Source organism: Ranitomeya imitator, chromosome 6 (assembly GCF_032444005.1).
Source record: "Ranitomeya imitator isolate aRanImi1 chromosome 6, aRanImi1.pri, whole genome shotgun sequence".
Lineage (NCBI taxonomy): Eukaryota > Metazoa > Chordata > Amphibia > Anura > Dendrobatidae > Ranitomeya > Ranitomeya imitator.
The window spans coordinates 382,506,971-382,517,960 of NC_091287.1; the positions used below are offsets into that span (position 1 = coordinate 382,506,971).

At 41.7% G+C, this 10,990-nt stretch overlaps 1 protein-coding gene across 1 annotated transcript; it reads right to left on the bottom strand.

Moving 5' to 3' along the window:
* Positions 1-5,595: 5,595 nt before the first annotated feature.
* Positions 5,596-7,597, bottom strand: LOC138641424 (uncharacterized). Its single transcript, XM_069728952.1, has 2 exons — positions 6,874-7,597; positions 5,596-6,783 (listed from the first exon to the last, which is right to left on the bottom strand). The coding sequence occupies exons 1-2, from the start codon at positions 6,984-6,986 to the stop codon at positions 5,796-5,798; spliced, it is 1,101 nt and encodes a 366-aa protein (XP_069585053.1). The 5' UTR covers positions 6,987-7,597; the 3' UTR covers positions 5,596-5,795.
* Between the last annotated feature and the right edge of the window lie 3,393 nt (positions 7,598-10,990).

Here is a 10,990-nt window from a genome sequence, read left to right on the forward strand (position 1 = left end):
TTTCAGTGTCCCAGCAGTGTTGATCAGTGGCAAGGCACAACTATCAACTGCAAGTACAGCGGAGGAACTAGACACTCTCAAGACCCGATATGTTGTCTGGTCTTGATGTGTCGGTATTTGTTCCATGTATGTAGTATTGTTCAGTCACTATGTGTTGGTAATATGCAGTCTGGTCATGATGTGGCAGTTTTTGTTCCTTGTATGTGCTATTATTTTATCACTATATGGTGTTAATATGGGGTCTGGTCATGGTGTGGCGGTATTTTTTTCTTGTTTGTAGTATTATTCGGTCACTATATGGTGGTAATACGTAGCCTGGTCATGGTGTGGCGGTTTTTGTTCCTTGTATGTGCTATTATTTGATCACTATATGGTGATAATATGTTGTCTGGTCATGGTGCAGCAGTATTCTTTATTTGTAATTATTATTGGTCATTTTAAAAATTGAACAATAAATAAAAATATACTGTAATTGTATTGGATATTTAAACAAATGTTTAGTAAGTTACAGTAGAGTAGAGCTCAGACAAAAGAGTCTACCTTGTCTTGGTGGTGGATTAAAAAAATCTTTTGGCTGAAACAAAAGCTGCTGGCTATGTATGTGGTGATGGGAACTGTAAATGTGTTATTGAGGATGTGGTGCAGAAGTGGAGTTTTTCAAAGAGAGGGCGGTGGGACTGTGGACGATTTGAGGTGTGGAGGCGGGGCTGGGGTGGAACCTGGGCGGACTCTCAAGGGGGCCCCGAAAAGTTGGCCAGTATTGGGCCCCAAAATTCCTAGTGGCAGCCCTGTGTATAAGGAGCTGCTGAGCCAACATTCCATTTGAGGGTTGGTGGAGAGAGAGGTAAGTCCGCTCTCTGTCTCTTGTTGTCTACTTCATTTTCTTCTGTCATTTTATTCTCATTTATTATTTATTCATTAAAGTCTTCTTTTTCTATATCATACAAACAAGTCCAATATAAAGAATGAACCCCTCAGATTAGGTGATGTCCAATTTTAACTCCATTTCTCCTTACAGTCAGGAGAGCTCTATTCAGTCACATTCTGTATATTCTGCACAGAGATGATGATGATTTACCCATTTCTCATCACATATTATTGGTTTCCTTTTCCATACATTATGACATTACACATGGTACAAAGAGCTGCAGAGCTGACACTCCCTGGACCCTGACATTACTGTAAATCACAGTGTGGCCTCTCCTATATGGAATGACCTCTATAACTAGCCAGCATCTAACCATCACAACAGCGATCAGAGCCTCAATTGCTGCATTTTAACATGTTAAATGCTTCTGTTAATCACTGACAGCGGCATTTAAGTAGCATGATTGCCAGTGCATGCATTCACCAGTTCCCATCAACCTGGTTGCGGCCATCTTGGTACTCCTGTGAAGGTCAGCCACAGGCTTTCAGTCACTGCAGCGCTCCCAAAAATGCAATAAAAAGTAATCAATACATCGTACATACCCCAAAATTGTATCAAAAAACACATCAGTATGCAAAATAATAAGCCCCCACACAACTCCATTGATGGAGATATCAGAGTGTCAGAAAATGGTGACACAAACAACATGTTATATTTTTTCAATTTCCGATCTTTGTTTCAAGACAAAAATATATACAAGTTTATTCTCAACGTAATTATCCAGACCTGGAGAATCATGTAACAAGGCCATACAGTATTTACCGTACAATGAATAACATAAAAGCAAAATCTAAAACTTAATGGTGGAATTGTCCCTTTTTGACAATTTCACTGCATTTGGATTTTTTTTCTCATTTTCATTAGATGAAATGTTAATGTGAATGGTGTCATTCAAAATTAGAGACCTCTTACTGCTATATTCGTGGAAAAATAAAATTATTTGTCTCTTGGAAGAGAGAGGGGGAAATAAAAACTTTAAAAAAATTGTCTGATCTAGAAGGGGTTAAGTCGGTCCCGCCAAAATCAGCAGGTTTGTTCAAATTTACTCTAAGGCCGGGGTCACACTCAGCGTAGAGAAATACGGTTCGCATTTTACATGCATAATACGCAGAAATGTTTCCAAAATAGTGATCCGTATGTCATCCGTAGGCAGGGTGTGGCAGCGTATTTTACGCATGTTTACCTCCGTATGTAATCCGTATGCCATCCGTAATGCATTTTTTTTTTACACAAACTCACAAATTGGACATGTTAATGGTTTTGATGCCTGAAAATAATTTAAATCATCAGCCTAATCCTATTTAAGGCCTTAACAACAGATGAAACCCTCCCATATGGCCATTTTGTTGCTGTGCTTGGGTAGGTGTTGTGGTGTTACTTGTGCAACATGTCTGACCTCCTGCAATTCACACCAACTCAGCGGGTGTTATTTAATTGGGTCTTGTCACGCCGCTTTGGCCAGCCATACCTTGTGATAGTTGATCCGCAAAGGAGGAGACGAAGAATGTGGGTGCATCCACTTTTGCAGCAATGCACCACTGAAGGGCATTTTCACAGGCTCTATTCAGCTCTGCGGACACATCCTGGGAAATTCTACAACTACTGTCGGATGACAATATCCACCTATGTTGTTGGAGATCGTACATCCAGGAATCGCGTATCAGGATACCAGGATGCGGAAATGCATATCCGCAGAGGAGCGTCTTCTCCTTACCTTAGGGTATGTAATCACCATCCTCACATACTGTATGTTGATGATTTATTTTGGTAATGTTAACAACCTAGCATATTTTGTTAATTATCTTACAAAATGTTTTATCAATCCTATACAAATACAGTTAGGGCCAGAAATATTTGGACAGTGACACAAGTTTTGTTATTTTAGCTGTTTACAAAAACATGTTCAGAAATACAATTATATATATAATATGGGCTGAAAGTGCACACTCCCAGCTGCAATATGATAGTTTCCACATCCAAATCGGAGAAAGGGTTTAGGAATCATAGCTCTGTAATGCATAGCGTCCTCTTTTTCAAGGGACCAAAAGTAATTGGACAATGGACTCTAAGGGCTGCAATTAACTCTGAAGGCGTCTCCCTCGTTAACCTGTAATCAATGAAGTAGTTAAAAGGTCAGGGGTGGATTCCAGGTGTGTGGTTTTGCATTTGGAAGCTGTTGCTGTGAGCAGACAACATGCGGTCAAAGGAACTCTCAATTGAGGTGAAGCAGAACATCCTGAGGCTGAAAAAAAAGAAAAAATCCATCAGAGAGATAGCAGACATGCTTGGAGTAGCAAAATCAACAGTTGGGTACATTCTGAGAAAAAAGGAATTGACTGGTGAGCTTGGGAACTCAAAAAGGCCTGGGCGTCCACGGATGACAACAGTGGTGGATGATCGCCGCATACTTAATTTGGTGAAGAAGAACCCGTTCACAACATCAACTGAAGTCCAGAACACTCTCAGTGAAGTAGGTGTATCTGTCTCTAAGTCAACAGTAAAGAGAAGACTCCATGACAGTAAATACAAAGGGTTCACATCTAGATGCAAACCATTCATCAATACCAAAAATAGACAGGCCAGAGTTAAATTTGCAGAAAAACACCTCAAGAAGCCAGCTCAGTTCTGGAAAAGTATTCTATGGACAGATGAGACAAAGATCAACCTGTACCAGAATGATGGGAAGAAAAAAGTTTGGAGAAGAAAGGGAACGGCACATGATCCAAGGCACACCACATCCTCTGTAAAACATGGTGGAGGCAACGTGATGGCATGGGCATGCATGGCTTTCAATGGCACTGGGTCACTTGTGTTTATTGATGACATAAGAGCAGACAAGAGTAGCCGGATGAATTCTGAAGTGTACCGGGATATACTTTCAGCCCAGATTCAGCCAAATGCTGCAAAGTTGATTGGACGGCGCTTCATAGTACAGATGGACAATGACCCCAAGCATACATCCAAAGCTACCCAGGAGTTCATGAGTGCCAAAAAGTGGAACATTCTGCAATGGCCAAGTCAATCTCCAGATCTAAACCCAATTGAGCATGCATTTCACTTGCTCAAATCCAGACTTAAGACGGAAAGACCCACAAACAAGCAAGACCTGAAGGCTGCGGCTGTAAAGGCCTGGCAAAGCATTAAGAAGGAGGAAACCCAGCGTTTGGTGATGTCCATGGGTTCCAGACTTAAGGCAGTGATTGCCTCCAAAGGATTTGCAACAAAATATTGAAAATAAAAATATTTTGTTTGGGTTATGTTTATTTGTCCAATTACTTTTGACCTCCTAAAATGTGGAGTGTTTGTAAAGAAATGTGTACAATTCCTACATTTTCTATCAGATATTTTTGTTCAACCCTTCAAATTAAACGTTACAATCTGCACTTGAATTCTGTTGTAGAGGTTTCATTTCAAATCCAATGTGGTGGCATGCAGAGCCCAACTCGCGAAAATTGTGTCACTGTCCAAATATTTCTGGCCCTAACTGTATGTCTTAAAGGTTAAATGTTGTTATCCAGGGTAAATTTATGAAGGTACACTGTTTTCCTGCCTTTTTTTTAAACTATGGTTTAGTCTAAGCATTGTAACGTATATATTTTTTGTCTTGTGCTTTCAGATTCCTGTCAACTGGCTTACCTTATGCAGGATTACATCTAGAATTTCTCATAGGGTGGTCGACAATTTCAGGCATTGTATGTAACACATGTATGGAAATCTGGACCAGACTGCATGGACTAGTGATGCCGGAGCCGAAAATGGATGATTGGCTCAAAATAGCCCATGATTTTTCTCAATCTTGTCAATTTCTGCACTGTATTGGAGCCCTGGATGGGAAACATATCACGGTGCGTAAGCCACCGAACTCGGCACCCAATTCTATAATTATAAGCAGTTTTTCTCTGTAGTTCTCTTAGCTGTAGTTGACAGTAACTACAGGTTTATAATTGTAGATATTGGGGCCTATGGGCGAACTGGAGACTCTAGAGTCTTCAATGCATCCATTATGGGTCGGCGGCTACATGAAAACCTGCTGGACCTCCCACCACCACAACAACTCCCAGGCTCCAATGCTGAATCAGTGCCATATGTACTTGTGGCAGATGAGGCCTTCCAATTGACCAGGGATGTCATGAGGCCTTATCCCCGGCACAACCTGGATCACCGGCACCATGTATTTAATGTCAGACTTTCATGGGCAAGGGGACTGGTTGAGCGCACCTTTGGCATTATGGCAGCAAAATGGCGTGTTCTCCAGACTGCCATTCAGTTGAGTGAGGCAAATGTTAATGAAGTAATAAAAGCTTGTGTTGTTCTACACAACTTCACAAGAATTCATGAGTGCTGCTCAACTGACAGTGGTGAAGGCATGTCGCCTAATGTGGGAAGGCCTACAACACAAGTCCTTCCTCCACGGCGTCCCCTTTCTGGCCTAAAAGTTAGGGATATATTTACCAATTATTTTGTGTCAACACATGGAGCTACTCCCTGGCAAGATAATGCTGTTTCTATGTTGTAATGTTGAAATATATATCTATATATGTTTTGGCAAGTTAAAATCTTGAAAAAACCCAAAAAATAACTGTGAGTTTATTTGACTAATGTAGCAGATGTTCAACAACCGAGTAATTGTGTCTGATGTTTGAATGATTTGTCAAACAAACTGAAAATGATTTTGGACTCTATTTATTATTTTGAGCCCAAGCCACTTTTTGTGTTTAAAGGCCATATTATTAGCATATGGTTTTTTATAAAAGTAATAAAAAAAATAACAAAACAAACAAAATATAACCAAGTGCTATCACAGTAGATTAAAACATAAAATTTTAAGAAAATGAAATATAAAAAATTAGCAAAATATAAAAAAAAATTACAGATTTCTGAATGTTGGTGGAGGAGATGGTGGAAGCTCAGGGTTCTGGTCATGTGGCCTTTGTTGGGCCAATTGTACATCATTCTGTGTGTTGGATGTTTGACCATGCTCAAAATGATGCCCTTGATCATATTGGCCAGTTGGGTATTGGCTAGAAAGATACGTGCTTTGAGTCTGGCACTCATGAGGTTGCAAAAAAGGCCTTGGCTCATAACCCCACCCAATATGGCCATGTCGTCCAAAACCAGGTTGGGACCAGCCTCCAGCACTGGGTCTGGACAAGTGGCCATATTGGGAAGGTTGCTGGAATGTTGGATTATTGTATTGTGATGGCCTTGGTTGGTTTTGGGTGGGAAGAGGTAGAGGTGTAGGCACACGTGGAGGGGGTGCTTCAAATACTTGTTGATCATGCACCTGCTGAGATGATGGAATGCGCAGGAGGTTACGTGATGAGAGCTGCCACCTCTCAATGATCTCAAACAATTCATATGGAGAAATTGAGGTGGTGCATGAATCAATAAGTATTTGAATACACCCTCTCACATGTAGCCTTGTCTCACGGGGTATGGGACGGAGGTACCAGGCCAGACTCCTCGCAAAGGCCTCCTCACCATCATCCTGTGCAGCCCTGGCCAAATAATTTAGGACCTTAGTGTCTACATTCCTGCGACTTTCTTGCAGCTCTCTCCTCCTGCGGCCACGGCGGGAAATGACAGCAGGCTGTGGTGATGTCTCCAGAGGAACTGTAGGGCTGCTACTGTTTCTTGCTTCCTCCTGGCTTCCTGGATGTGTTGCTGCTGTGGGTGGTGCTGCAGTTTCTTGTCCACTTGTTACCGGATCTTGAGTTGGAACTGAAGATGTTGCAGGAGGGAGGACACTGGAAGGATGTGAAGATGGACCAGCCACCTCTTCCCCTTCCCCAACTGGATCTATGATGGCCTCCGAGTCCGAGCCGGTCTCCCTCTCAGTGAGGTTGGACTGTGTTCTGTTAGTAAAGTATGAGAATAAGTAATTTAATTGTTTACTTTGACCGTAAAAAAATATATGGGTAATGTGTTTTGATGTTTTTACTTACGCTCTCAGATCCATACTGGGATCCAAAAAGGAGAGTCGGTCGTAATAAATATATTTCCGCTTTTTGGCAGGCACTGCGGACCCACTCCTGGCCCTCTGCTGTCTTTCTCTCATATACTGGTCGCGTATGCTGCGCCATCGTCTTATAACATCTTCCACTGCGATGAAACATCAAAAAATAATGGATAACGTCATTGTGCACAGTAACACAAGGCGACAGTGATTTTTCAGATTTTAATGTGGCCTAGTAACCTGCATTTAAAAAAAAGATCATCAATATAAATATTGTCAACACAAACAGCATAATATGATGTAATGCAAAAGAACAAGAATTTCTGGACATAAGGACAGGGTCCTCTTCCCTCTGTCACAAAATTTGGGAAGACAAACTAATGAATATTTTTAATTCGTTGACACTAGGATTCAATTTAACACCTGGATTTATGAGTCACTACATGGATACAATTCACACCTCCACCAGACAGACTCCAGATAACTTACAACATTATTCCCACTGCCTCTCCATTTGTAAAGGTACCGTCACACATAACGATATCGTTAACGATATCGTTGCTTTTTGTGACGTAGCAATGATATCGTTAAGGAAATCGTTATGTGTGACAGCGACCAACGATCAGGCCCCTGCTGGGAGATCGTTGGTCGCTGAGGAAAGTCCAGAACTTTATTTCGTCGCTGGACTTCCCGCTGACATCGCTGGATCGGCGTGTGTGACACCGATCCAGCGATGTCTTCACTGGTAACCAGGGTAAACATCGGGTTACTAGGCGCAGGGCCGCGCTTAGTAACCCGATGTTTACCCTGGTTACCAGCGTAAACGTTAAAAAAACAAATACTACATACTTACCTTCAGCTGTCTGTCCCCGGCGCTCTGCTTCTCTGCACTCCTCCTGCATCCTGTGTCAGCGTCGGCCAGCCGGAAAGCAGAGCGGTGACGTCACCGCTGTGCTTTCCGGCCGCTGTGCTTACACAGGGCAGAGAAGCAGAGCGCCGAGGGACAGACAGTGGAAGGTAAGTATGTAGTGTTTTTTTTTTTTTACTTTTACGCTGGTAACCAGCCTTGCGCTTAGTAACCCGATGTTTACCCTGGTTACCGGCATAGTTGGTCGCTGGAGAGCTGTAGAGCTGTCTGTGTGACAGCTCTCCAGCGACCAAACAGCGACGCTGCAGCGATCCGGATCGTTGTCTGTATCGCTGCAGCGTCGCTTAGTGTGACGGTACCTTAAGAAAATGCTTATCTATGGACTCATCACACTTCCCACCCCTTAAAATGTCCTACTGTAGTATTCTTTAAATGTTGTGCTTATTTCTTATTAATCAATTTGTCATCTTGCCTGAAGAAGGAGACACTGTGCTCTGAAAGCTTGCAAACATATTCTTTTCTGGTTAGCCAATAAAGGTATCACACCTAGAATACTTCTGTCATCATTGGGAAGAAAAGTATTCACATCAATTTCTCTGTAGCAGTATGTAATTGTAAATTTTTATAATGTAGCCGAAATTTTCAAAAATCTGAATGTAACCCCTTTCTCATGTCCAGCACCATGTCATTAATGGTGCTAGATAAATAAATTATAAGAATTTTAATGTAAAATACAATAGGTAGGAAATCATGTACGGTAGGTAATGCATTTTCAAATATTAATTAATAGATAAACATGAGTGTACTTACTCATTTGATTCTGGACCTCACGTGGCCGCTGGTCATATTCTGGGAAAATGCTCCTCCAAGCAGCCTCTTTCCTAGCCCTGTTGGCATAATTGGCATCCCGTTGGTCCCAAATTTTAGGCCTTTCCTGGACCAGGACCAGGAGCATATCAACATTTATGATGTTTGCCATGCTGCTTGGAACTCCGTGGAGGCAAGCGCCAGATTTCCGGGATCTCTGTCTGGCTTTTTCAGTTGATTAGCATGTCTGAGTTTCCTGATTGAGGGCTTGGCACATTTCCTTGCACCTAGAGATATCTGGCGTATTTCTTGCAAGTCACACTGTTGGTCCGTGTGTAATCCGTATTTTTCTCGCCCCCATTGACTTTCATTGGCGTATTTTTTGCGCAATACGCTGACAAACACAGCATGCTGCGATTTTCTACGGCCGTACAATACTATATAATACGGATGTGTAAAATACGGCAGATAGGAGCTGACCCATAGAAATTCATTGGTCCGTGTGCAATGCGTATTTTTTGCGCCTCTCATACGTCCGTAAAACTCGCTAGTGTGACCCCGGCCTAAGGTGTATGGATCCCTCAAAAAGGTTTCAAAACAACTCTACACATAGCCCAACGTTTGAGGGAACTAAAGTAAACTTCAACTCAAATGTATCATTAGATGGTCCTTCAGAAAGAGGTTAAAGGGAACCTTTCACCCCCCCCCCCAGGCATTTTTAACTAAAAAATCCACCTTGTGCAGCAGTAATGCTGCATTCTAACAAGGTGGCTCTTTTAGTTCTGGGTGCTGTAACTGCCGAAATAATCAGTTTTGTAATTTGTCATAAATACCTTTTCTTCAGTCAAGGAGGCAGGCCTTTCCCCCCTGCTGCAGACGCCACACAGCCGTCGCTCAAATCTTCTTGGCGCCGGGCGCCGCCTCCTCACCGCTGTTTTGAAATGAGCCGGCGCCTGCGCTCTTTTCTCCTGCCTTGGGCAGGCGCAGTGAGCGCTGCCCGTCTGTCCTCATATGCAGTCCAGCTGACTGCGCCTGTGCGGACGCCCTGCTTGTGAATCCCAGCCCCGCAGTATCTTCTTATTTATTCATACTACGGGGCTGGGATTCACAGGCAGGGCGACCCCTTTAAAAAGGGGTTGTCCACTACTGGACAAATTTTTGTTTCCTTCAGAGACATTAAGATTGTCTACTGTTGGACAAACCCTCCTTATTAATAGCCCTAGGATGCTACTGAAATGAAACAAAATATCTATAATTACCTCTGCTCTCAGCCCTGTGACCCCTGCTGGTCTCCCAACAGAACCAATGTTATGTGATCACATATGCAGGTTTTTTAAAATTATGTGTGGATTATTTTCTGATTCTGATGCCCAGCAAACATTCCTTCACGCTACATACGAAATATTGGTAATCCTGATATTTATTCATCTCATATTCCCATTACAAATTAATAGTTCTGTGTGGCAATATGTCACCTGTTTATTCACGTCGTACTAAGCTCGGTACAATTTTACTTTTGCCTGCCAATCTTATAATTGCATTTACAATTACATTTCATTTCAATTATAGGTTTTCAGAAAGTGTTAGCTGTAACCTTCCTTAGAGATTTTTTATTAACTTATATTGTTCCGTATCACAGCATCTACAGCTCCCATGGAACATCTACCTCGGTGATGAAATAAAAATCTACTTTACCTGTTATTTGCTATAAAATGCATGTGAGGCTTTTTTTATTTTTAGTTTCATTAGAAAATTCTGAACCTAAAAGATTATTTATACTAATCATTATAGTAATTCATAGAACAAGTGAAGTCTCCTATTTTCCTCACAAACCAAGAATGAAAAAATATATAGGAAAGAAAATAGTGGAATATAAATATTGTAAAGCCAAGATTCTTAATGCATCACATGTAATGTAATATTCCAAGTTAAAACTAGAAACCTCAAACGGTGTCAGGAGACCAGCAAACAATTTTGAGAGCAAGAATGTTACAAACTTTTTATGTGTTTTAGTTTTATTTGTGATATCATTCAAGATCCCGGAAATTTCTATCTGTAAAAACAGAATTAAAAAAGTAAGTCATTAAATGGTCCAGCCCATTTTCAGTACTCTCTTGAACTAGACACCCAAATGCCATGAAAATTCTTTTAAAACCCATTTATAACATACTCACATGGCTAATAATGTGGGCAATGGTGACTAGATCATCATCAATGGGAAGCTGTCACAATAGCATTGTTCATGGAATCCTGGAAGCTGTTAACTTAGGGCTACCATGGACAAGCATATTCAGTCTATTTACCAAATCCCAGATGTTGCCCTGACCTTCAGCCTTTATTCCTGTACATGAATCTGGACTTACATAGTGACCCCTGGGCTGGGGCCTCCAAGTCAGTTGCCTTCCGGTGGAACAAGCTGGCAGCATGAAGG

Bases quoted from the DNA above. Each gene is read 5' to 3' on its own strand.
- LOC138641424 (XM_069728952.1), bottom strand. From the start codon at position 6,986: ATGAGAGAAAGACAGCAGAGGGCCAGGAGTGGGTCCGCAGTGCCTGCC. The intron at 6,784-6,873 runs GTAAGTAAAAAC...CTTTACTAACAG, and splicing joins CCCAGTATGGATCTGAGAGC to AACACAGTCCAACCTCACTG.